The sequence below is a fragment of the Cuculus canorus genome, chromosome 26, assembly GCF_017976375.1.
Source record: "Cuculus canorus isolate bCucCan1 chromosome 26, bCucCan1.pri, whole genome shotgun sequence".
NCBI classification, from domain to species: Eukaryota; Metazoa; Chordata; class Aves; order Cuculiformes; family Cuculidae; genus Cuculus; species Cuculus canorus.
In genome coordinates this window covers 6,302,489-6,329,245 of record NC_071426.1, presented here as the reverse complement: position 1 = coordinate 6,329,245, position 26,757 = coordinate 6,302,489, and the positions used below count along the sequence as shown (strand labels likewise).

Genomic DNA, 26,757 nt, shown 5'->3' with positions numbered 1-26,757 from the left:
CCCTGGCGCTGAGCCTGCCTGGCCCTCTGTCGGCCCTCGGCAGGATGAGGAGGACAGCCTGGGGCGCACGCTGAGGCTAAAGGTGCTGGGCTGCGGTGAGCCCAGAGCCCAGGCTTCGGGCACTACCAGGATTCTGGAGTCTTGCAGGATCCTATTTTGATCCAGATGTACTAATGACTAATAATTACTGCCTTTAATTACAGTCAGCTGCAGTTGTGGATTTGGGTCCCAGCCAGGGTCCCCTCCTCAGCTGGTTATAGCCCCGTAGCTTTGAATACAAAGGTATAAAATGAGTCACTGTGATAACGAGATTTGTTCTCCCTTTTGCAATTTCTGGCAGTTGTCTGAATTCTCTTAGATGATGATCCTGCAAATCCAGACCCATGCTTCTGTGCAAATAGAAATGTTCATTAATCTCTCTGAGGCCGACCAACTAGACCGTTCTGATCCTAGCGCTTGAGCGCATCCTTGTTCTTTAATTAAACATCTTGGTCATTACCTTGATGTCGGTCCTTAAGGACCAGACCCAGCCAAGCGCTCTCCCTGGCTGGTGGGACTGCAACAGTTCACCTTCCATGTCTCTCCCCTTCCCCTTCTTGGTTTCTATAAAACCAAATCTCTCTTTCCAGCCTTGGTGAACATCTGCTTTTGTAGACGTGTAGTGGACACCAGCATTAGACAATGCTGGGGATGGGGGTTTTCAATGAGACATCGAAACTTTATCACCTTTTTGCTCCACTGGGTGCTCAAAATGAAAAGATGGATCCCATGTCTTGGCTTTTTACAGGCTGAACTGGGAATGTGCCAAGGGTATTTTAATGCTCTGTTCCTGCTGATGCCAGGCGGCTTCGTCTAGGTCCGGGTTCTCCTGCTGCTGGAGAAGGGGCTTGCAAAACCTCGCAGTTATTTCCCCAGGGCCGGGCCTTCTGCATTGCTGCAGGTCAGGTGTTATTAACCTCCCATTCCACCCTCTGGGTATTTCAAATTGGGTTTGCACAAATAAATGAAAGCCACGCAGAAGAACTCAAACCCAACGAGCCCTGGTGGGTCCCAGCCTTCCCTCGGGATCCAGTTTCAGCCTCTCGCTGCAGCTGGCGCAGCTCCTGTAGTAAAGGGTCGCTAAAGGATTCAGACAACTGCCACCTTAGTTGCTGCTTGTGCTGTCTCTCGCAAACTAACCTCTGGCTTCTTCTCTGCTCTGCTATTTCGCACATTTGGAAAGGAAAACCTGACGTAGCTGTTGAGAGTCTCATACCGGGCCTCGAGGCTCCATTGCCCCAACGCCTTGTGTCACAGACCGAGTCGGTTGCCTCCAACAGAACAGGTTGGTGAGGCAGGAGGGCGCGGGAGGGCAGGGATGCATCGTACCGGCATGGGCCGGATGACGCAGAAAGCACTGACCTCGGGAACATCAGCCTCTCTGCTGCTTTTCCCACTAGTGTAAACTGGACTTGCTTGTGTGCCTTTAAGTGGGTGCTGCCTGGTTCGGTGAGGGCCGGGGTTGCTCCTGGTGCAGAGTGGCACGGTGTTCCTGCAGCCGGCCGTTACAGAACTGTCAGTGCCAGAGGATGCTCTGAGGAAATGCTTTTTAAATCTGGAGCAGCCACTGGTTTTCCTCTGTTCCCTTGTACAGTAGTGTCATAGTAGGCAAGTCTCGTCCCTCTCCCACTGCGAAGGCTTTGACCTGACCGCTTTTGCAGCAGATGAACTTGACGTCTTTTCAGAGGTCTCTTATGAAACAGCCAGCGTGCTGAGTTTTGCCAGAGTCCCTGTGTGCATCCCCACACTCCCCCTCATTCCCCCCATCACCCGTGTAGAATTTTGTTGTTGTACAGGCGGCTTTAGAGGGCCGCTTGCCCCAGAGAATGCATTAGAGAGCATTCAGGGTGTTGGAATCCCTCCTCTTCACCGGTAAGAAATGTTCTCCATCACAAGTAACAGTAGATGTTGTGCTGGCTTTGCATCACACCTCTGTTTGTGCACTAAGCGGACGGGAACAGGAACGTGAGAATGTGAGCTTAACAGTGTTTGTGTCCTGTTTCCTGCTTCCGTGCGGCCTCTGGATGTTAACCTGGATCCAGACTCTCTCACTGGGGAAGACTCTCTGCTTGACTGTTCTCTGCTTTCTAACCCTGCTGCTGACCTCTTGGATGAGTTTGCTCCTGTAGCTTTCACAGCTCAACCTCACAAAGGTAAACTCTTCCTTTGTCTCTAACACATAACCGGTTCTGGCGCAGGGTCTTTAGCTGTCGTGAGGTGAAGCTGATACCAGTTTACACCAGCAGATGCTCTGACCCGTGTTCCATGGGGTCCCTCCCCCCAAAGCCATTATTTGTTTTCTTCCCAAGCTGGTGGAAATTGGAATGCACACTGAAGTGCTGAGGGAAAAATATAGATAAAAATATTCAGTTTGACTGTAAATACAAAGTTTGGCAAGACAGGTGATATCTGCCATGGAAGAGGGATAGCGCAGAAGGAGCTCACTAGGCTGGAAGGTGGGCTTTTGTGTGCTGTGAGTGAGTGCACTCTGGTTTTGCTTTTTACGTGTGGGATTTGAGACCTGCTTTTATGCTGCATTCTGAATTCTGGACGGGGGCCTGAGAATCACCCATCGTGGGGGCATCACCCCCACAGGGATTTGAAACAAAAGGAATATTTTTGGATTGTTGGAGTTAGCGTCTGTAGCACCTGACTGAGCTTTTCCAGGTCTGGAGAGTGTTTTTCTTTTCAGAGGTTATCAGGTTGGTGACTCCAACTGCAGTGTCACAACAAAAAAGTCTAAGTTCAACATCCAACTGAAAAATGGAAGAGTTTCATAGTAACCCAAGTGCAGAGCCGCCGACAGGCAGCAGTGCGGCTGTGGGGATTCCAGAGAGCTGCAGGTCAGCCCTTGAGCACATCAGCATTTGAGCTTGAGGGGAAATGCCGTGCAGTGATCACAGTTCTGTTCTCTTCCTGCTCTCAAGCAAGAGTGGAGGACCCTGACGGGCTGAGAGAGTTGGGATTGTTCAGCCTGGAGAAAAGAAGTCTCCAGGGGGACTTTAGAGCAGCTTCCAGTATGGAAAGGGGCTGCAGGAAAGCTGAGGAGGGACGTTTTACAAGGGCACGGAGTGACAGGACAAGGGGAACAGCTTTAAATTGGACTGGAGGCTGGCTGATGTTGCGCCCATCTACAAGAAGGGTTGCAGGGAAGATCCAGGGAACAACAGGCCTGTCAGTCTGACCTCAGTGCTGGGGAAGTCATGGAACAGGTGATGTTGAGTGCTATCATGAAGCACATGCAAGAGAACCGGGTGATCAGGCCCGGTCAGCATGGGTTTACGAAAGGCAGATCTTGCCAAACTAATCTGATCACCTTCTATGACATAGTGACTCGACTACTGGATGGGGGAAAGGCTGTGGCTGTAGTCTTCTTGGACTTCAGTAAAGCCTTTGACACAGTTTCTCACAGCATTCTGCTTCAGAAACTGTCAGCCTCTGGGCTGGACAGGCACACACTCTCCTGGGTTGAAAACTGGTTGGATGGCCCAGAGAGTGGTGGTCAATGGAGTTAACTCCAGCTGGAGGCCAGTCACAAGTGGAGTTCCTCAGGGCTCAGTACTGGGTCCAGCTCTGTTCAATGTCTTTATCAATGACCTGGATGAAGGCATTGAGTGCACCCTGAGCAAGTTTGCAGATGACACTAAACTGGGAGGAAGCGTGGATCTGCTGGAGGGTAGGGAGGCTCTGCAAAGGGATCTGAACAGGCTGGACCGCTGGGCCGAGGCCAATGGCATGAGGTTCAACAAGGCCAAATGCCGGGTCCTGCACTTGGGGCACAACAACCCTATGCAGTGCTACAGACTACGGGAAGAATGGCTGGAGAGCTGCGCGGAGGAGAAGGACCTGGGTTAATGGTTGACAGCGACTGAACATGAGCCAGCAGTGTGCCCAGGGGGCCAAGAAGGCCAACGGCATCTTGGCTTGTATCAGAAATGGGGTCACCAGCAGGTCCAGGGAGGTTATTCTCCCTCTGTACTCAGCACTGGGGAGACCGCACCTTGAGTACTGTGTTCAGTTCTGGACCCCTCACCACAAAAAGGATGTTGAGGCTCTGGAGCGTGTCCAGAGGAGAGCAACGAAGCTGGTGAGGGGCTGGAGAACGTCTGACGAGGAGCGGCTGAGAGAGCTGGGGTTGTTTAGCCTGGAGAAGAGGAGGCTGAGGGGAGACCTTATTACTCTCTACAACTACCTGAAAGGAGGTTGTGGAGAGGAGGGAGCTGGGCTCTTCTCCCAAGGGACAGGGAACAGGATAAGGGGGAATGGCCTGAAGCTCCGCCAGGGGAGGTTCAGGCTGGACATCAGGAAAATTTTTTTTACAGAAAGGGTCATAGGGCACTGGCAGAGGCTGCCCAGGGAGGGGGGGAGTCACCTTCCCTGGAGGTGTTTAAGGGACAGGTGGACAAGGTGCTGAGGGGCATGGTTTAGGGAGTGTTAGGAATGGTTGGACTCGATGACCCAGTGTGTCCCTTCCAACCTGGTGATTCTATGATTCTATGATATTGGAAGGGGAAAGATTGAGATGAGATGTTAGGAGGAAATTCTTCACAACAAGAGGTGGGGAGGCCCTGGCCCAGGTTGCCCAGGGAGGTCGTGGCTGCCCCATGCCTGGAGGTGTTCAAGGCCAGGTTGGATGGGGCTTGGAGCCCCTGATCCAGTGGGAGGTGTCCCTGCCCATGGCAGGGGGTGGAACTCTAAGGTCCATTCCAGCCCAAACTGTTATGTGATTGTGTGACCCTGGGAAGCTCGGTTCTGGCTCAGAGGGCTTTGTTTCCCGAGCTGCAGTGTCCACCTGAAACCCGGGTCCTCTCCCTGTGGCGTGGCTGGAGCGGTGGCACTGGAATCATTTGAGTAGCTGACAGCTGCAGTGCCACTTGCACTGAGAACTCTGCTCTGTTCTGGCCCATCCCCATTCCGAGCTGCAGCGGCTGTGAACAGTGCATGTCATCCTCGGGGACACGCTGGCTGTTAGCAGGCGGCTCTTACGCACATCAGGCGTGTGGTCACTGGTGGGTGCTGCACAGCCTCCCAGGTGCAAGGGAAGGCCAGGGCTCCTGTCTTCCTGTTGCCTTAAGAAGAGAGGCCCGGAGCACAAATGCCAGCTACTGGGTGCCCCTGGACAATGGGTTTTGCTCGGCTCCTTTGCTAACAACCCCTACAGTAAAGAATCATAGAATAGAATCATAGTTGGAAGGGACCTTACAGATCATGTAGTTCCACCCCCTGCCATGGACAGGGACACCTCCCACTGGATCAGGGGCTCCAAGCCCCATCCAACCTGGCCTTGAACACCTCCAGGCATGGGGCAGCCACCACTGCTCTGGGCAACCTGGGCCAGGGCCTCCCCACCCTCACTGTGAAGAATTTCCTCCGAATGTCTAGTCTAAATCTTACCCCTTCCAATTTAAAGCCATTCCCTTTCGTCCTATCGCTCCATGCCTTTAAAAAAAGCCCCTCCCAGCTTTCCTTTAGGTACTTGAAGGTCGCTGTAAGGTCTCCTCTGAGCCTTCCCTTCTCCAGGCAGAACCCCAACTCTCTCAGTCTGTCCTCATATGGGAGGTGCTCCAGCCCTCGGATCATCTTTGTAGCCTCCTCTGGACCTGTTCCAAGAGCTCCATCTCCTTCTTACATTGAGGATTCCAGAACTGGACACAATTCTCCAGATGAGGTCTCCCAAGAGAGGAACAGAGGGGCAGAATCCCCTCCCTCCCTGCTGGCCACGCTGCTTTCGATGCAGCCCATGGCACGGTTGGTTTCTGGGCTGCGAGCGCACAGTGCAGGCTCATGTTGAGCTTCTCATCGACCATCACCCCAAGTCCTTCTCCTCAGGGCTGCTCTCAATCACATCACCCCCCATAATGGAAGATGATCTTTCCTCAAGAGGAATCACTGTAAAAGCAGCCTGCAATGAATTTTTACACTTGATAACACTTCAAAACGAGTGTGTTTTTCATAGAGCTTTTGGGTTTCAACAAGCAGTTGTTCTAATTGCTCATTGCTGCGATACACTTCCATGCCACTTTATTTGGAATAAATGGCTGGAAATGCCTGCGGAGCAGTTCTTGCTCCATGTCTGGAACACAGCAAAGTAAAACGTTGTTGGTGTGACTTAATGAGAAAACGAACTAGCAGACCACTGCGTGACTTCTCCCAGTTGCTCTGCTGTTCTCTGGAATGAGGAGGGCTCATGCTGGATGAGGAAAGGGAGACTTGGGGGGAAGGGAGGGTGCAAGATGTCAAAATCTTCAAAAACTCATTTGTGCCTTCAGCCACTGCTGTGGCAGCTCTGGACATTCCCTCTCCGATTGTCTCAGTCTCTTTGTTTGCTTTATTTATCCAGTCCTGGCTTCAGTGCTGCGAAGCACTTGTGGGCCAGATGCTGCTGCCCATGGGTGGAACCGGCCTGCGGAGCTGGAAGTTATCAGTGGGACCAGGAGAGCTTGGAAAAGCAGCCACAGTCTGGGCATGGACTGATGCTCCAACCATGCCGTTGTGGTTTACGGGGCTCTTTTCTGGTCTCTGAATAGTTTTGCTTTGCCTTCAGGACTCCTTAATTTGCATTTGCTGAACACAGCCCCGTGTTGCGTGTACGCGAGGGGAGACTGTTGTCTGCTTCTGGTGATATAAAGTCCCTGAGGGGAGCTCAGACATGTTTGAAGGAGTTCTGCCCAAACAGGGACACTCCTGGGCTGTCCCTCTCCTTGGGGAAGACAATCCCGAACGGAGCCATGCTCCTTCAGGAGCTTCTGGCACAGGAACGCTGGAGCTGTGAGCAGTTCTGCGTATAAATGAAGTGAAATGGAATAAAGGCTGCCAGATGGGCTGAGATGAGCCACAAATAACTAACTCCAGAGACAGAGCGATAACAGGGTGGGACTGTCCATTAGGGTGAAAACTCGGGGTTTGACGCTTTACAGGCTTCTATGAGCTTGTGGGTTCTTTCTGGATCCGATCCTCCAGAGGACAGTGGATTTCCACAAGTGGTTTCTTGCCTCCCAAAACCCGTTAGCGTATTTGTCAACTTTCAGGAAAGAAATTTTATTCTTGATCCAAGTCGAATGGGAATGGTCCTGGTCCTTGGAAACCACTGACTTGTACACGTCCTTGCTGGGCTTTCAGAAATATGTCACGTAGTAACTGAGTATTAGATCGGGGAAGGTATTTTTGGTGTCTAAAGGAACAAGAAGTGATACGCCGAGAGTATGAAAGTCCCTAAAGGCATGTAATTGCCTGATAAGGCCGATAAATGTCTCTTCTGCTGTGAAGATCGTGGAAAGTGCCTCCCACTGAGTGTCTGACTACAGCTGCCGTGGTTTGAAATCAATAGAGTGATGTGCCAGAACTGCTCTAGGCGCCTTTAGAAACCTCTCTTTTTGTATCTTGTTACGCCTTCAGGCATTTAAACGCCTTAGAAATCTGCCTTCATGTTGCACTTCATGTTTTATCGATGCAGGTGGAAGCTCAGGAGGTTTGTCTCACGTAGGTGACTGGAATTTCTTCTGTGGTTTTTTTTTTCCCAGCCCTTTTCTCCTCCTTGTGCTTGAGAGCTGGGAACGGGAGAGCCAGATTGTGCTCTCAAACTGTACTAATGTCTGGCAGCCACTGGAACACCTGCAGTCTTGGGGACCTTTAGGCCCAGGCTTTTCCCTCAGCTCTCAACTCGGACGGTTGGGAAGGCTTCACATTGGCCAGATTTTATTTTAGTTCTCATGACTTGGCTCGCTTTTTATTTTGGTTTGGTTTTCCCTCCACTTTGGTATTTAATTGGATCTCTTAACTTTCTTTACCAAAGACTTACCAACTTTATTTCACCTTTTAATTGAAACTTCTGCTTCTAAACGCTGTCTCTGAAAACATAAAGAGGTTCTAACACTTCTCAGCCATTCTAACCAGCCTCTGCTGTCTGTGCTTCTTTACCTCTGTCTCTCCTTTCTGCTGCAGAAGATACTAACCTGATATCAGGCTTTGATGCTCCTGAGGGCTCTGAAAAAGTGACAGAAGATGAGTTTGACCCAATTCCAGTGTTGATATCCAAAAATTCACAAGGTAAGCCAGGATTCGGGGGTGGAAAAGGGAAAGGAAACAGGAAAAGTTCTGGGGCAGTGGTGCTGCAGCGCACGGGAAGCGATTCAAATCATAAACTGTGAGGCACTCGTTCTAGTGTTTAGTGAGCTTAGTCTCTGATTTACATTGGCCTGGAAACGTCTCTGGAATCTCTCTGCGAGAAGATTGCATGTCCAAAAAGGCAAAAGCTGCGGCAGCGTCTTTAGGTGCCACGAAGTCGTTCCTAACAGTCAGGCAGGCACAACCCGCCGTGGCTGGAGGGCAGCGAGAGCTGCCTTCCCCACGCTCCTCTTGACTGTTCAAGCCAGTGGAAGGAGTCCTCTTGACTTAAGGGAAGGCGCTAGTGAAGGAGGTGATGATAATCCTTTATAACTCTGAAACTCCTGCTGAAAGTGAATTTTTTCACTTCCCACTGACATCTTCCAAAGGTGTTCGTGAGAACTGAGTTCAAGAATTTGGGGAGATGGCACCCACCTCCTCTGAAGAGCTTTGAGCTGTCACAGTCCTTAGGACAGAGACTGGAACATTCCTCCCTTCACAGCGTTCCTGTCACTTAGGTAGCAGTAACACGATCTTTGCAGCCCTTTCCCGTCTGGCGTTGGGTTAAGTCGAAGAAGCGGTGCAGTTTCCTTTAGAGCAGCAGTGTTTTCCCCCGGGCAGTCAAACGGCTCTGCTCTCTGGTTGCTGAAAGGCTTTGATGACAGCTTTCGCTGCTCTAGTGCATTTCAAAAGCAAACTCCAGGGCTCCTTTTTTTGTGGTGCATTATTTTTATTTAGCTCAATAGAACTCTTTTGACCTCCCAAATGCCCCTTTTTGTTTAAAGCGTGAATGTGCTGTGCCCCACTCTGCACCTAAAGCCAACTTTCAAACACCAGTGCTCATTAGAAAGAGGGCGTGGGCATTAGAAACTCTGCTCCTGCTCAAAGCCAGACGATTTCTACCAAGGCTAGGCCCAGATGTGCTGCCTGGAAAGAGCAGCATCTTTCCTTCAGTATCAAAGCACCAATTTTAAAGCCACACAGTAGCTCAGCCCCCTTTCGCCACTGAAAGATGCTCTTAAACCAGCAACTGATATCAAACTTTGAACAGTTCTTACTAGAGGTGATGGGAGTTCTTGGGATCACTCTGTAGATCCTTCAGTAAGGACGAATTCTGCAGCTTGGATGTAAACCTTGGGAAGAAGGGGTGGTTTGTAAAGATCTGTTGGATGCTGTGATGTTTAAGGCAGGGCAGTGGGTGGGGAGAGGGCGGAAGAGCGAGACGGGGAATGTTGTTGTGATGCAGGTAACGAGAAGAGCTTGAGCAAATTTTCTGTTTTGCTTTGACTTTTTTCTTTCTTGCTTGCTTGAACATCTGAAACTGTCGTGTGTGTGTGTCCTGTTCAATACTGAATTTCTATCTCTCGCACTTTCAGGTGGGCATTCTAGAAACAACAGTGGAAGCTCTGAGTCCAGTCTTCCCAACATAGCCAGGTCTTTACTGCTGGTGGATCAGCTCATAGACCTGTAGCAGTGACACAGTAGCAGACGCAGTTTCTGTAACGTACCTAAGCCTCCGTTTTCATTTCCAGAAGAGTTTCCGTCAGTTGTGGTCTTTTTGGGTTCCCCACACACATGCTCCCCTTAATTAAAAGAAAAACAAATCTGCCAACAAGAGACAGTCGCCCACCTTTGTCCCTGTCCTCCCCTGCCCTGGGAAAGATCCCGTCCAGTTCTCCAGGTAGCGCTCTCTAAGCTGGTCCAACCCGCTGTGGTTCCCGCTGCCCCTCTCCTTGTGCCGGTGGCTGCAGGGAGCACCGGCCATTGCCGCCCGCCGAGCTGCGTTCCCAGCGCCACGGGAAGCCTAACCGTAACGAGTTAGTTAATCGTAGCTGCCGTGTGACCCCCGTGTACAGAGGCTCCTTTCTCCCCAGAGCAGTGTGTGAACAACTGTGTTTTCAATCTTTGCGTTCGTGTTTTGGGGTTGGTTTTTGTTTTCTTTCTGTTTTTCTGATGAGCGGGCAGGAAGGGGTTGCAGTGACATCCCTGGGGCTGCCCTCACTGCAGCACACGGGTTCAGAGCGCTGGTGGTTCTCTATGGCCAGTGCCTGCTTCCAAGGGGCAGGAAGCTCCGTGTTGCTCCGGAGCTGCCTTGCCCCGTCCCTCGGGTGATGGGGCACAGGAAGAGTTTTCCAGACTGTCCCCAGCTATGGGCTCTTTAACAATCCCGCTTGGGAATGAACCGCACTTCCTTAGGGGAGGGCGAAAAAGAACAAAAGAAAAACCAAACCAGGTGGTTAAAGCTGCAAAAAAATGACCTTAAGAGAAATTTGATGAGGTTTTAAACCACACGCATGTGAGTATGGCTGGGACTAGCGTTTTGTTCACCTTGCTGGGATGAAGAGGGCATTGTGGCAGCAGCAGATGTATTTTCTGTGACTTCTGTGTTTGACTGGACAAAAAGAAAATGCCCCCAACCTACTGTAAAGCGTGTATGAAACAAATGGTCCTGCGGTTGTTTGTCTATTTTTCAATCCTGGTTTTAGTCGAGCATCTGGCATCTGTTCTGGGTTCCCCGTTTTCTCTTGTAACTGCAGACAGCGCAAACCCGTGCAGGACAGCACCAGCGCTCTCGGTAGCCACAGGTTGCCGTGGGTTTCGTTCTGCTCCTCAGTCCGTGTGGAACGGGCGTGCGCTTGGTTCAAACAGTTTGAAATAAGTGCTGCTCCAGCTTGGGGGGCTTTACCTTTTCTTTTTCCTTTCACACGCTTAATTTGTCACTAGCTGGATCTGCTAACCTTGTTCTCACTGGCTTTTGGTCCTGAAGTCCAGAATTTCTCTCTTGTATTTGAAAGCTCTTTCTGACCAGCAGGACTCTCCCTCTGTAGTGGAATAACCAGTAGCTTCCTGCTCACCTTGTGTACGTGTACGTAGCCGTAGTAGTAACAGTGCAGTTCCCATGTGCGAAAGTACGAACGACTGAAATGTCTGTGCTGACCCCTCGCTGAGAAGGAACGAAATCAAAAGTTCGTGACTACTCCTTCCCTCTCTCCGGTCTCTCCGCTATCCACCCCTGACACATAGTTTAACAAATTCTGTAAATAGAACTGCTGTCGATCGTGTCTGCTCTACGTTATTCTTCTTTTAAAACCTACACTTAATAGTAAAAGTATTGCTTAAGTGTGTTGTATCATGACCTGTGTATACTGCACTTTCCAAGAGAAGCTTTACATGAGAACTATGGAAATGACCTTAGTAAAATTGTGGATAGAACTTTATTATTTTTTTTGTTTTATATTCCTAAAGCACAGGCGAGCTGGACTGGAAAACACGAAGATGCTATAGATAGAAAGTTATTGTATAGTCAGATACTGAGATTATATGAAAAGAGAATGGATTTTAAAAAGTAACCATCTACTGTATATTAGCAACAAAGATTTCTGTGAATTAAAGTACTTTTAAAGAATGTTTAAGATTTTAAATCTAATGGCGCTTGTTCAAGGGTTCTGGAAAAAATTATAAATGCACTGGGTTGTGAATAATCTATTAAATAAGCAGATGTGAATGTTTATTTTATTGCTGTTTCAAGTAGCTGTTCGTGGATCTGGGTGGGCAAACGAGACAATGGAGCAGACGGGTTTAGGTGTCTGTTATCCAGACCTCCGGCATCAGAAAAGACTCGCCTCTTCCTTGTGGAAGGAATGGGAAATGAGAGTGGTGAAGCGAGCAGGACCTTGGGGTTCCTTGGAGCTCTCCGGAGCTGTGGCTGTGCTCGGGGCGGTGGGTTAGCGGTGGTGCGCGGCTCCTGAGTTGAGGAGTTGATGTGGAAGCTGCTGCTGTGAAGGAACAAACAGAACTTCCAGCTGGTGTCCGCAGGGGAGACGCGTGGTACCCAGCGTTCCCAAAGCAAGAGAATTCTCTCATAGCTGTGGTTGGGGATGTGTTTGAAATCATGGGAGATGTTTGTGTCCTCTGTGAAAGGGCACAGGGCCAGGGGTTAGTAAGTGACAAACCTGCAGCTTGTGAGGTCACAGCAGAGCGTTCTCCTCCTGCCTGGGATGTGGTGTCCACCTGCCTCAGGGGGACGGGGAGCCTTTCTGCCCCCACAGGCTGGAGCTTGTAGGAGAGTTCTTGGCGTTCGCTCTGTTGATGGATCCTCCTGAGAGGATGCTACAAGTGCACCCACAGCACAGGGAGCAATTTCCTCTCCGGCCGAGGCTGTGCTTTGCATGCAAGACTAAACTGGTTTTGGAGTGGCGAGGTGTTCAAAGGAACAGCTGGAACCTTGATACTGGTTCTTGCTTGGAGGAGAGGGCTTGGGTTTTGAACCGTTCCTTTGGAAACCTCCCCACCTTGTCTTTTAACGGGATGAGCAGGCGTGTTAAACCCACCAGTCGGAGATCAGGAAATACACTGTGTTGGGAGCATCTCTCCCAAACCAGAAGGTGCGGTTTTCTGAATCCTGGCTCTCTGAGTCTTGACGGGGTTCCCAGGGACTTGGCCAAGTGTGGAGGACTTGGCCAGGTCTGCAGGCAGTGTGCAACCTGCTGGAGTAGCCTGAGAGGTGAGGTGGGTGGGAGGCTCTCGGTGCTGGTGCCTTTGTGGCAGACCTTCTGCAGCCTCTAACAGCCCATTTACCACAAGCAAATGGTGGCTCGAGAGAATCTCTGTGTAGACAGAATCATTTTTAGGGGGAGCTTCTTGGAAATGAATGATGACTGCATCCTTCACCTTGAAAGCTTGCAGGATATTGCCTCCAGTGACTTTCCAAAGCCGCCTTATCTAAAACTCGATTAAAAACAAATGTTGTTATTAAAATGAAAGTACAGATATGATCGAACCAAAGGCGGAGTTCAGCAAGTTTTGGGGTATCCAGGCAAACCTAAACTGTGGAGCATATGGGCCTCTGAATGCAGAAAGTGCCCTTGAGCACCGGCTGCTGCGGTGCCACTGGAGTGTGCACAGGTCTGTAAGGAGAAAATAACTGGAGTAAGGGATCACCGTGAAGATGATCCAAGGGCTGGAGCACCTCTGCTCTGAGGACAGGCTGGGAGAGCTGGGGTTGTTCAGTGTGAAGTAGAGAAGGCTCTGGGGAGACCTTAGAGCAGCATCCAGTACAGAAAGGAGCTGCAGGAAAGCTGGGGAGGGGCTTTTTCCAAGAGCATGGAGTGATAGGGTGAGGGGGAATGGCTTAAAATTGGAAGGGAAAGATTTAGATTGGACATCAGGAAGAAATTCTTTACAATGAGGGTGGGGAGGCCCTGGCCCAGGTTGCCCAGAGCAGTGGTGGCTGCCCCATCCCTGGAGGTGTTCAAGGCCGGGTTGGATGGGGCTTGGAGCCCCTGATCCAGTGGGAGGTGTCCCTGCCCATGGCAGGGGGTGGAACTGGATGGGCTTTGAGGTCCCTTCCACCCCAAACCATTCCATGATTCTCTCATTCTCTGATTTCCTTTTTAACCACTACCTTTTCTAGTTCAAGTGCTCTCATAGGAATCACTCGAGGTTGGGGAGCAGCTGGCCTGGCTGCGGGGGAGGCGCGAGTGTTGCAGGGGGAAGTGCCTCAAGGGCCGAGGGTCATGCAGTTCCAGGGGTGGGTGAGAGGAGTTCCCATGCCTTCTCTCTGACAAGGTGTGTGTGGGCACTGCATTGTTCCGGCAGGAAGCCTCGATGGAGCAAGGTGGCAAGGAGGTTTGCTTCGTGTTTATTTTCTGTTCCCTACAGTCTATTTCTGTGAGTGAAAGAAGCTGTGGGGACAGCCAGGCCTACGCATAGGAGAGCAGGCTGCGTGCACAGCATCGGATCTCGTTCCTTGCAAGGAAGGGTGGGTGGCTCGGCTGGGGACATGAGGGCTGTGTGAGAGCCGTGATCCTGCCCTCCGCAGCAGGGAGTTAACCCCTAGAATCTTGCCTTACGTTCTGCAGCCTCGGCACAGGCGGTGCCGCCTTCTGCCTGGCACAGATGAGGCGCAAACCAGCCGAGTAAGGCTCTTGCCAGTCAGGTGTGTTCGTGATACGCTGGGATGGTGTGTGGGGTTAGCGTGTTTGATAACCTGCTCTGTCTTGCTTTGTGTGGTGCAAATGACTGGAGTCAGGACCAGGGCATTCAATTCCTTGTCTTCCAGAACTGAGGAACCCTAGGTCTGCTCCCAGAGCCGCTCTCTGCAACAGCTTTGGGCACAAACACTGGATTCTGCTCCCCAAGTTATTGTCCAGGGCCACGGTGATGCTGACCTTTGCAGTTCTGCCTCGGTGCCTCCCCTCCGAAAGCGCTGGACGGGGTAGGTCTGAGCTGGTTTTTAACAATAGTGCTTCCAGGAATCGCAGTACAAGAAAAAACTCTGCTGCCCTGAGAACGAAGGAATTAAGAAGCCTTTTGACCCTTTTTAAATGCCAAACTAGCAATCTCCCATACTAGTAATTGTACTGATTTTTAGCTACCCATTACCTTATGTTGACACCTTCCTGACTTTGGTTTGATGAAATCAGGAGTTGTTCAAGTGGAAGAGCAGTTTCAGACTCTAGGAATGCTTTGGTCTCCCCTGCTTTTCTTGTCTTCGGCTCTGCTCCAGAAATGAGATGATCATTGTGGTGACAGCCTCCTCGCAGCTCCCTGTGACAGGAACAGCAAATCTCTTATGGCTTTCCTGTCCCTTTGCTCAGTGCTGTCCCCCTTCAGCGCCCCGATTTCCTTAACAGATGGGAAAACTCCCCATGTTGGTGCCGTAATGCAGGGGTAAATGGTCTCTTCAGGCCAGTCTGAATGCACGCAGGGGGAGTCGCTGGGGTGCTGAGTGAAAAATGGTTTTATTACTAAGGTTCTCGCTACAGAAAGCGACCTGGAGTATAGTTTAGGAATTGTTTCTTTAGTGTGTCTGTCTGACCCTGGAATAAAAAATACACAAATATCGTATGGGGATAGAGAGAAACCCTACCTGAAAGCTCCAGCTTCTGTAAAGGTTTCATGCCGTAGGGCTGTTGGGATCGTGCTCACGTTCAAACCTGGGCATTAACTGGAAATGTAGGGGATGCTCCCCATGCAGGAACCCCCGGAGCTCAGGAGGCTGGAGGCACAGGAGAAGCCGCTGCCCATTGCCGGTGTCTGTCGTCGCACAGGCGTTACAAACACTGCCTCTGCAGAAGAGGCGTTGGGGGTGCTTTGTGTGTCGATTCCAGCAAACCCTCTGCCTGCATCTCCCCAGGCCTCTGGCTCAGCGAGCCCTCGTGGGACCCGAGGCTTGTGGGGAAGGCACAGGGCTTTGCACAGAAAGGCACCAGCTATGTTTCACAAATTCGGCCACACCCTCACGCTGTTCCCAGCTCGCGGAGTGACCTTTTCTGTCCTGTAACACAGAACAGGACTGCCCTGCCTTCTTCAGTGAAACGGTCCCTCAAGCACTTCAGCCTCGCTGCCCTCTGATCTCGGACTCGCTGAAGCGTCCATTGGCACTGGCTAAGTTAAACTCTGTCGTTCTCAGAGCTGTGCAGCACGTGCCTCTGAACTGTTCCTCTGCAGACTATAGCTGTGGCTGCTGAGGGGAGTGCGCTGACCTTGTCTCCTTAGCTCCAATTTCACCATTGCACAAAGGAGGTTGGGGTTTTTTGGTTCGATCGCACATTTCTAAGCATAGGCCAGATCAGGTTTAACACACGAGATCAACAACTGCGAGAGTAGGCGGCTCAGCTTCCGTCCAGTTAGACACACACCCTGTGTTAGTGAAGGCAAAATGCTGGCGTGATGTTGCCACAGGTCCTGGGACTGTCCCTTTGCTTTCTGTCAGAGGAAACCAGCTGAGGGAACCCAAGAACATGGGAAAGTGAGCAGTTACTGTGGGGTGGGGTCCGGGAGCCAGCTCTCCTCTTTCAGCATCAGAACAATAAAACATGGGTGTGCAGGTGTTGTCCTCTCTTGTCGGTAACCCCAAACCTCTCAGGGAACTTGCTGCGTTTTAATATCGCTGTGCCCATTTGTGGTTTCAAATGATCAGGGCCCTTCCCTTGCTGTGTTGCATGGCTGCTTGGAGTGAAACCAGCTCCAAACTGAAGGCTTAGTCCTCCCTAAGCATCGCTTCATTGCCCCCTGCCCAGACTAAGCCACAACTCCTGTACTGGCCTTAGCAAAGGAGGAAGCTGTTTCCAAGCATTTAGTGCCCTTCTCGCTTATGAAGGGCAGAGAGAGCAAGAAAGCATTGGGAAAAGTCATTTTTCCCAAAATAGAGTATTCTGCCTATCACATGGTGCCGCCAGGTTCAGAGACACATGCTGCTGCGGTCCTAAGCACAGGGGCGTGTGTCCCGTCGGCCCTGTCCTTGCTCTGCCCTTAATGCCACCAACTAACGCAAGGAACCCATGAAACAGAAAACTCAGATCAAATGACTTCTTTGCACTGTTCTTATGAGAAGTCTTAACCATCCTTCGAGGGGTTTAAAAGGTGGATGATGAAGTGCTTGGTGATCTGGTTTAGTAGTGGACGGGTACTGTCCACTCAAAATGATCTCAAAGGTCTTTTCCAACCTCGTGATTCTGTGATTCTCTCAGTGGGCCGTGGGGTTGCATTGGCGTGATGTTCACCATGGCCAATGCCTTTTTCTTCTCCTTGCCTTCCTGCAGACTTCAGTGGGGACTGGGTGATTCAGGGGTGTTTGTGTGATGTGGCAACTGGTCTTGTGCTGCTGCAGCCTCTGTTCTCAAAATCATAAGGTGATAAATATATAAGCAACCTCCTGGAAGAAACCGCCCTGCAGTCGTACCGCTCCTGGAACCTCAGAGCAGCGTCTAAGGTTAAACCATTGCTGACCCCACGGCTTCAGGAAGGACAGATAGGATTTTGTAGAGTAACTTAAATGTTCACACATCTGCACTGTCTATGTTCACAGTGTAATGTATCGAAGTGAATTGTTCCCAAATAAACACCAATTTTATGCCTAATGAATGACTGCTGTGTTTTTAATTGTGAGAAGTGACTGCACGGGTTCGCTCACATAGATCTGTGGCCTTGATCCAGACACTGTGCCTTGCGGGCTGCGAACAACGATTCACCTGGTCAGAGTCTGGCCACGGCGATGCTGCTTTGTCCCAGCAGGGTGGGTTGGGTAGTGCCTCCCTTGTCCTTCGCCCAGTGAATACCAACCAACCTCCTTTCCCTCCTCATTATTCCTGCACTTCGTACTGCTTAGTTTTCACATGCCTTTTTCCTGTCCTCTTGCTAACATGAGCCCAATGCCACACTCCTACCCTGCCAATAGTTCTCTGAAGGTAAGAGATCTTCTATTCTGTCTGTGTGAGTTGTAAGGCAAAACCAACCCCACCTTTGGCTCTTGTGACTAGAGAAGAGCAGAACAGCAAGCTCTTCCCGCACCGTCTTGTTGCACTAATGCAGAACCGAGCCAGATTGTTACAGTTACGTCAGATCCTCAATTTGAAGTCACCATAGGGAGCATTTACAATCATTTGTCTCGCAGTGGTTTAAAGTAACGCTGCCGTAGTTACCGGGATTCATTCAAAGCTGTAGGCCAACCTTCATTCTTTGAAATGTGAACGTTATTCTAGCAGGTTGCAGGGCATCCCTGTGCCCGAGTAATCCCACGTATCCGTGGGATGGCTCCCTGAAATACAGGCTTTGCCAAGCTGTATCTCAGCTTCAGGGCAGTTGATAAGCAGCTGTGCAGAAGTCTGTGCTGGGAGCTCCACTCCAGGCAGCAGGGGAGCAAAGTGAAGACCTCTCTGATGGTGGTCATCATCATGGGTGGCAGAGAAATCCTTGTGGAATGGTGCTGAGAGCGTGCTGGGTGTGCCCATTCGTGTGTCAAACATCCTCCATTGCTCTCTGAGAACTGGTACTTGTGGTGTCTCCCAAGCTGTGCGGCAGCGCCGAGCTGTGTGTCAGTCTGTGTGTTGTAAATATCTTCCCCGGCATTTTTTATTTTATTTTATTTGCCCTCCCTCTCCTTCCCATTTCCATGTGTGATAGTGGTTCAAACCTGACCGGCATGACATTCCTTGTGTAATAAGTACCTCTCGTTCTTATTTGTGACTGAGGAGATGGAACTTGCCAAGTAACACTCTTCTCTTGCATTTTCAGGTCTGCAGAGGGATCCAGCCCTGTTCCCAGCTGTAGCCCTTGAGCTCTGTAAAGGACCTTCTGGCAGTGATGGACTTGCTTTGTACAAAGGTCAGTCTGAGATACCGGAGGTGAAAACACAGCGCAACTCCGAGTCAGACTACTTAACGAGAGACGGTCCTTCAAGCAACAGCTCCTTCTACAGCAGCGAAGGCGAGGGGACAGACCACGAAGGAGATATTCTGGACTGCAGTGGCTCCAGGCCTTTACTGATGGATTCAGAAGAGGAGGAGGAAGCCGGCAAGTCCTGCGCCGGGTTCCTGCAATCTGTGCCCAGGGAAAGACACGAGGCCTCCAAAGAAGATCCCCACTCCCAGTCTTCCCAGACCAGAGCAGGAGAGACGCTGTTCCCTGCTTTCCAGTCGCACACCGGGGAGGTTTTTAACGAACCGGATGTTTTTGCCACAGCTCCTTTCCGAAGCTCGAGAAAAGTGCCTGATGAGGTGGATGTCTTTACCAAAGCTCCTTTTATCTCCAAGGGCCATGTGGCTCTTAGGCATCCCGAAGAAGCAGATGTATTCCTGAGAGCCCCTTTCACTAAGAAGAAAAGCATGGAAGAGTTGACTTCCCATAGTACATCTAAGGAACCGTTCAGACCACCCGTTTTCCAAAGTCAAGGAAGCGGTGTCCAACATGGAGCTAACCCAGTGTTCCCAAGTCTGGATTTGGCCTCGGTGAGATCTCCGTATCCCTCTGCCAGGTTTACTCAGCCAAGCAACCTTCATCCCTCATCTGTAAGGGCCGGGGAGACCCAAGAGAACGTCCCCTCTAAAGGCGTGCTGCCAGAGCAGGGTGGCGCACCCAGTGAGAGGAACCAAGGAGGCCATGTGCCGCCCCAGGAAGCTGTGCTGGGCTCCGTGGTTAACAAGCCTTTCCGTCCGCAATCCTTGTCGAAATATTCCCGTCACTACAGCCCAGAAGACGGGCAGGGCCTTGAAGCCAAGCCCATAGCTGCTTACAAAGTGGTTTCTCAGACCAACAGACAGGCGATAGCAGGATCAGTCTCTGTTGCCCTTCTGTCTTCCAGGACTACAGAGATGCCCGGCGGGGATCCATTTGCTTCTGCACCCTTTCCTTCCAAAGCAGGAAAGCAAAAGCCTTAATCTGCTGTGAGCTGGGAGGTGTGCTTCCCGAAGGACCACCTCTCCCAGGACCTTGAACCTCGTAGTTGAAATGAATGACGTAGCAATATATATATATTAAATAATTATTATTTTTTGGCCAGAACTCTATTTGCAGTGATACATAGGGGAACCATTTTAAGTTATGTTAGTTTGTCTAAACGGCTGGCTCTCAGGATCTTCATATCCTTTTCAGTTGTTTCTTACCCTCCTCTCACTGTCTTCCCCCCAGTTTATTTTTTAGATGCTTTTCCAAACCAGTAATAGTCCGTATTTTCTGGTTCTGGCTGGGGAAATGCATTATAAGACAAGTGAAAATGTTTATTAATTACAGAGTAAGTCAAGCAGGACTTGCTAGTGCTCTGGGAAGGAAGTGATTTCACAGGTTATAAGGTTATTGTGGCTTCTTTCCGTGGGGCTTGCGGAAGGGAGCGAGGTTATCTATTCCTGCTGCATGGCAGCGATGCAGACCTGGCAGCCGTGGCTCCACGCGAGTCTGTCATGTGTGGCCGTGGGTCACGTGCACACTGAGTGAGAGCCGTGCCAGTGGGGTCCAACCACGTTTGTGCAGCGCTGAGGCGAGCAGCACTCTGGTGTCGGGTGGGCAGCATTCCTTGGCTTGCTGTGCTGGAGTGCAGAGGAGCTGGGGAAAAGGACTCACAGTGCCGTCAGTCGCTTGTGCAAACTCTGAGATGCATGAACTTCAGCAAAGCAAACCTGCCAGGCCGCTCCTGCTGTGGCTCTGTGGACACTGGAGCCATCGGGCAAAGCCTTCAGGTCAGCATGCGCATCCCCTGTCTGGTTTATGCCAAAGCGTAGGACCCAGAAATTTGCTTACAGTGTTGTGAAGGAGAGAGACGTGTTTTTACAGTATTAAAAATAACACCGTACAGAAAAACTTATTATGCAAATAAGTCAGTAGATGTCCTGCTCTCCATACCTCTTACTTATGATTCAGCCATTGGTGCAGTGAATCCCAGCGTAGTGTTTGGACGAAAAATCACTGGGCAGAATCAAAGTAGACTTTTCTCTTTTCAGTGATATAAGACAGAGATAAAGGGAAACCTCCCATCTTTACTTTGCAAACTGCCTGGCTGTGTAAGTTGTCTCGGGTCTGCTATTTCTTCCCCACAAAGGCCACTTGTCAGTGTGGACTGGCTTTCAAAATACTCAGCTGTAGGGACAATATCTAGTTGTCAGCTCCTAGCTGGTGATGAATCTTTGCAGTACTGTGATCCTTCCTCCTAGCAGGTGCTGGTGCTCCCAGGAAAAAATTGTGGTAGTTTTGTTTTTAAGGACTTGGCATCTATGGAAAAAATATCTCCATTGACTCCGGTGGCACCTGGCCAAGTCTCTCAGCCTTACAGTGACCATTTCCCAGGGGCATCTGGTCACTGTCGTGGGAGCTGGAGCCCTGTGCTGAGGCCAAAGGACACATTTTGCATTCGGGGGTCTCCCAGGAGTGACTCCGAGGTCTTTGGGCGTTTGCAGGGGAGCTGCTGGAGCAGCGGGTAGGTTGATCAGGACCAGTCGATGTAGAGCAGGTTCCTGTCCAGCTTGCTTTCTGATGTGTTTGTAGTCGGGGAGAGAGCACTGCGAGTACAGCCACACTGAGAGAGGGCAGGGTCAGCCATCGCTCCTCCAAACTTGCTGGAGTCACACCCAGGAGAGCTGCTGCAGCCGAAAATAGATTGCAGCCTAATTTTGCAGGGAAAAAGCCTGACTCCACCTCCAGTACATAGCTTTGTCTGATGTCCAAATAATAAGCATTAAATGACTATCAAAGAGGCACATGAAGGCTGCTTAAACAGAGCAGAGCATTGCACAGCCCAGGGCTGACTCGCTGCTGGCTATTAAGCCCAGCAGTGTAAGGGGAGGATGGATGGAAAGACCCTGAGGAGTGGAAGCTGAGTAGCGAAGCACCTGCAAATAGGAGTTACTGACTGCTCCTGGTTTCCTTTCCCCTCCCAAATATCTCCAGTTGCAAGAGAAGAGCCAATTGTTCTGGACGTGCTCAGCATGGGGATGCCTGGAAGGGAGACGGGTGAAGCTCAGACTGAGGTCTTAAAGCCCTGGGGTGGGGAGAGAGAATACTTGAAAGCAGCGGGGCTGCGTTGGCTTGCACAGCCCAGCAAACACAGCAAACAAGGACTCTCTGAGGCCAGGGTGTGTTGTGTGGGGCTGGAAGCTGCCTGCCCTGCTGCACTCAGGGCTAGCAATGTTGGTGCACACTGGCAGTTTAGGGCTTTTCCGTCCTCCATCCCCCCCCTCTTAAAACAGCAGCACTGCAAAGAGATTGCTGGGTTTCAGCAAAGCTGAGACTGTTGCTTATCACACTGAGTTTTCTGTTTGAATAGATGCATGAACGTGGTTGGTTTTGTTTTGAATATGTGCCCCACTCCCTCAAGTCGGTTGTTGCTGGATTGGATCGGTGAGAGATGCCAAGAATGGCTGTGATGGCAAACTGTGAATTCCAGGGATACCCAGGAGACTGAGCGCAAGGGCCCAGACTGGTGTCGACACGCAGCCCATTCATGGCTGTGCGTGCAGCCAGGAGGCTGAATTTGACCTCGAGCCATTAAATTCCCCGGGGAAGCTGCTGGAAGGGAGGGCGGGCCTTGGTGGTGCCGGGATGTGTCTGGAACAAGGAAGGTGCTTCACTGCAAAAAGCGGGTACCACGTATAAATCAGATGTGGGTCCAAGGTAGCACCTCTGCTCACTGGGTTGAGGTTTCCTAGGTTTTATTTGCAAATTTGCTTTTGGATGATTCTGTGAAACTTCTTTCAATGCCACGTCCAGGTGTCACTTGGCGGCTGCTGGGTTAGTGTTAGCCTGTTCCCCTCCATGCCTGGAGGAGGGCTTCTTGCCTCTCAGGCTTGTCCGTGTCGGTGAGGCAGAGCTGTGCTGGGCGCAGTTCAGACCTTGCAGCCCGCACTGCCAGCCGAGGGAGAAAAAGAGAATGCACCAAGGTGCTGCAAGGCATGGGGGCTTCTTTACAGCCCTGGCCCAGGTCCGGCCAGGCTGAGTTTCCAGCTGGCATTTTGGCAGCTTTTATGTTTTTCAAGCACTTTATGCAAAGAGCAAGCTGACCGTGCCCTAGCAGCTAATGGTCCTGCCAGCATACAGCCAGCACTTAGATGGGTTTCAGTCTTTTTGGGGGTGGAGCTGGCTTGTTTGAATCTCTGCATGACCTGTGCAGTAATGGGACTCTTGGTTACGGTCAGGAAACTAAATTTCGATGTCAGTTAGTCCAACATCTTTCTCATTTCCAACCCATATTCCTCCTAATCCTGTACTGCCAGTGCTGCAGCTTCAGTGTGACGAATCGTAAGTGGAAATTTAATTTCCATGGTCTCTGAAGCTCACCTTTTTCAATGAATGGGGAAGAATAATGTGAATTGTTTTCTTTGGCACACAAACAGTGATCTCTATCAAATAAGAGCTGTATGGCCTCAATGCAGCATTTTGAAGTCAGTTTTCTGAACAGAACCATGGGTTCCATGTCTTTTTAAAGCTGTAGCAAATTCTGTTAACTGCCCGGGGTCCTCATGCGCAGCCAGAGGGCTGCAAGGCATTGCTGCACTCCTGCGACAATCTTAGATTTATGCTGGGAAAGCAACCGGTTCTTACCCATTGCCGACTTCAGCCTGAATGCATTTAAGGTCTCTCTTGAAAGTGATTAATCAGAGTTTCTGCATGCGAAAAAGGAAAGCAGTTGGAGTGGCTTGGCTCTCCATTCCTCACTGCCATGATGTTCGTGCAGCACACGTCCCGGGACCAGCTGCCTGGTGTTAACTTGTGCTTTCTGCTGCCTGCTGCAGTGTTTGTGGGACTCTCTCCTCCCTCCCAGCCAGCGCAGTCCCAGTTGTACGTGGCAGTAAGTTTACAATCTTTGTCTCTTGAAGCCAGCGCACACAATCTGTAATGCACACTATGCATGAGGCACCCAGGTGAGAGGAAGCGCTAACAGCAAACCCATGTAAGCAATCCCAGCGCATCTTCCGTGGAGTTCAGCAAGGCTGAGCGAGATCTGCTCAACTGCTGAACTCTCAATCACTCCAAAGTGGTAAACGGTTACTTTAACTCAGCTTCCACCAAAGACTTGTGTTGGAGAGTTGTATGTTTGTGGGTGTTTTGCTTTTTTTCTCATGGTGTTAAATCAAGGCCTTTCAGTGCACCGAAAGACTCCAAAGCACTTTTACCGTAGTGTCTTGAGAGTGAAATCATGTTCTGAAACACATTCCTGAAACCTGATCAGCTGTGTTAGTGTTTCTAAAAATAAGCCACGGCCTGTAGTTTCTGTTGTAAGTAGGGTGGATACTGTCACACGGGTTTGGAAATACTCCGCGGCAAAGTTTGAGGGATAATGGTGATCCAGTGTTCCCCAATCCCTCCCCTCCAAGCGGAGAAAGAATTGCTCACAGGGGGAGCGGAGGGCTGCGATGCAGCTGCTAGTGCAACACTACATGCCGAGTCCTTGTTTTCGTGTGGAGTGGGAAGCGAGAACTGGAATGTCCATAAGTCTCCACTAACTGTGACAAACAATCTGTGACTCGCGTCCTAAGAGCAGTGTGTGGTTTGCACTGCACTGTTATCGGGGGAATTCTCGGTGGTCTTGGAAGTACCTCTGGCTCATGGCTTGCATGGAGTCCAGTTTTGCACTCCGGGTGTGATCATCTATGTTTGCGGTCATCGTTATGAGGAAATGTCCGAGCTGTAAACTTATGTACATTTTATTAAAACTGTATCTGATTACAACACACCTTCTCTGCTGTGGTTCCTCCTCCCCTCCCCGTGGGGGACTGGCTGCACAGAATCTGGGTTTTCATGAGTTCTTCCTGCCACGGTCCCAAGCTCAGTCCCTCGCTGCTATTTTATCTGGCAGTTGTGAAGTAAAGCAGATCCTCCCTGCCGTGAGCAGTCATGGTAAGCGGGAGGTATTCCACTTTACTGAAGAGAAACCTTCATTCCTAGGGTGACGCTACAGCCAAAGACAGGACAGAGGTGTTGAGTCCTCCCTGCAACCCCAGGAGCTGCTGCTGCAAGGCAGGAGGGGCAGACGGATCCCGTGCCAGAGGACCCGTCTGTGTGAGCGCAATGGACCATGCCTGCCTGCTGCTGGGGAAGCACTGGGGTATCCAAAATTTGGCACAGCCCAGGGTAAACCTACTTTCTCTGCGCAGATCTGCATGAAGTGCAGTGAATCCAGTGAGGATTAGCCAATATGAACGGCGGAAAGTTTGTTTAAAGAACTTTGTTGGATTTTTAAACTGTATTAGCTGATTATTCTCTTACAATCAACTATGACCAGCGTTATGTGACTTTCTGGTCCAAAATCGACAGGACTATAATCATACAAAAGGGGAAAGGCAGCTGCAGCCCAGATATGAACAGGAGGCTCTTCATCTTGCTGAAATTGCAAATGTGACACCTTCCTCCTCGTTCCTCATGCAACAGCCCTGAATGGCAGTGGCCACCATCTGCAAAATCAAGGCCTTCTCCCTGACATATCATAGAATCATGGAATCATAGAATGGCTTGAGTTGGAAGGGACCTCAAAGCCCATCCAGTTCCACTCTCTGCCATGGCAGGGACACCTCCCACTGGATCAGGCTCCTCAAACTTCATCTAACCAGGCCTTGAACACCTCCAAGGATGGGGCAGCCATCACTGCTCTGGGCAACCTGGGCCAGGGCCTCCCCACCTCCACAGGGAAACATTTCTTCCTATTTCTTCGCCCTATACCTGCACTCCACTCCCTGACAAAGAGCCCCTCCCCAGCTTTCCTGCCGCCCCTTTCCATACTGGAAGCTGCTCTACAGTCGCCACAGAGCCTTCTCCGCAGGATGAACAACCCCAACTCTCTCAGCCTGTCCTCATACAGGAGCTGCTCCAGCCCTCAGATCATGCTCGAGATATCTTGTGAATAAAACAAAGCCATCACCTCTAACTTGTTCTGCAGCCCCATCTCTGGGTTATGGGTGACTGGGCCAAATTTGCAATCTCTTGATGGCTTGTGAGACTTGGGGTGGGGAGGGGGAGGCTTTTTGTGTTTCACTGGTCTCTGTGGTTACCCCTGGTCTGGAGAGGCTGGTTTAGGTGTGGTGACCCCCATGCTGCTCCTTCCGGAGGGAGATAAAGCAACGCTGACTGCAGAAACAGGAACAGCGGAGTCTGCAATGGAAAGGAGAAAGTAGCTATTTAAAATGCAGTGCTACCCTTAGGGGTGCTCCTTCAGCTTTAAAGAGGCAGGGGAAGAATTGCTATATTTTATATATCCTGGGGACACCTTAGAGCAGCCTTCCCATATGGAAACGGGCTGCAGAGGGGGATAGGGGCAGGCTGGACCGATGGGCTGAGGTCAACAGCATGAGGTTTAACAAGGCCAAGTGCAGAGTCCCACACTTGTTTAGCCTGGAGGAGGCTGACGGGAGACCTCATCACTCTCTGCAGGTCCCAGAAAGGAGATTGTGAGGTGGTGAGGTGGGTGCTGGGCTCTGCTCCCAAGTGACATGGATGAGATGAGAAGGAATGGCCTCAAGTTGTACCAAGGGAGGTTTAGAGTGGATATTCGGAAAAATTTCTTCACTGAAAGGGTTCTCAGGCAGTGGAATGGCTCCCAGGGAGGTGGTGGAGTCACCATCCCTGCAAGAGTTTAAAAGACAGAAAGATGAGGTGCTCAGGAATAGTTCAGTAGTGGACAGGTACGGTTGGGCTTCATGTTCGTAGAATCATAGAATCATGGAAAGGGTTGGGTTGGAAGGAACCTTAAAGTCCATCCAGTCCCATCCCCTGCCATGGGCAGGGGCACCTCCCACTGGATCAGGGGCTCCAACCCCCATCCAACCTGGCCTGGAACACCTCCAGGGATGGGGCAGCCCCAGCCTCCCTGGGCAACCTGGGCCAGGGCCTCCCTCATAGTGAAGAAATGCTTCCTTATGTCCAGTCTATACTTGCCCCTCATCCTGTCACTCCAAGCCTTTGTGAAGAGCCCCTCCCCAGGTTTCTTGTAGCCCCTTCAGGTACTGTAAGGACACTGTAAGGTCTCAAAGGTCTTTTCCAACCAAACGATTCTGTCATCCAGGAAAGCTGGGGAGGGGCTCTTGATCAGGGAGGGTAAGAACAGAATGAGGGGAACAGTTTTCAACTGCACGAGAGGAGATTAAGATGAGCTCTTCGGAAGAAATGTTTTGCTGTGACGGTGGGGAGGCCCTGGCCCAGGTTGCCCAGAGCAGTGGTGGATGCCCCACCCCTGGTGGTGTTCAAGGCCAGCTTGGATGTGGCTTGGAGCCCCTGATCCAGTGGGAGGTGTCCCTGCCCATGGCAGGGGTGGGGCTGGATGGGATTCCAGGTCCCTGGGGGCACCAAGATGGCGGCGGAGTGCGAGGAGGGGGCGGGGCCTCCGCGGGGCCCCGCGAGCGCCAACATGGCGGCGAG

At 50.9% G+C, this 26,757-nt stretch overlaps 1 protein-coding gene across 12 annotated transcripts in view; it reads left to right on the top strand.

Moving 5' to 3' along the window:
* AAK1 (AP2 associated kinase 1) overlaps positions 1-24,989 on the top strand; it is a 96,565-nt gene extending 71,576 nt beyond the window's left edge. For 3 of the 12 annotated variants that reach the window (XM_054049658.1, XM_054049659.1, XM_054049657.1), the window contains 4 exons: positions 1,223-1,324; positions 2,082-2,192; positions 7,981-8,085; positions 9,519-11,658. In XM_054049658.1, the coding sequence (XP_053905633.1) occupies positions 1,223-1,324; positions 2,082-2,192; positions 7,981-8,085; positions 9,519-9,613 (413 nt within the window). In that variant the 3' untranslated portion in view covers positions 9,614-11,658. Of the gene's footprint in view, positions 1-1,222; positions 1,325-2,081; positions 2,193-7,980; positions 8,086-9,518; positions 11,659-14,203; positions 14,360-16,688; positions 18,110-18,159 lie in introns of those variants that run through there. The other 9 variants (XM_054049656.1, XM_054049652.1, XM_054049660.1 and 6 more) reach the window with 9 other exon arrangements.
* The last annotated feature ends 1,768 nt before the right edge of the window (positions 24,990-26,757 follow it).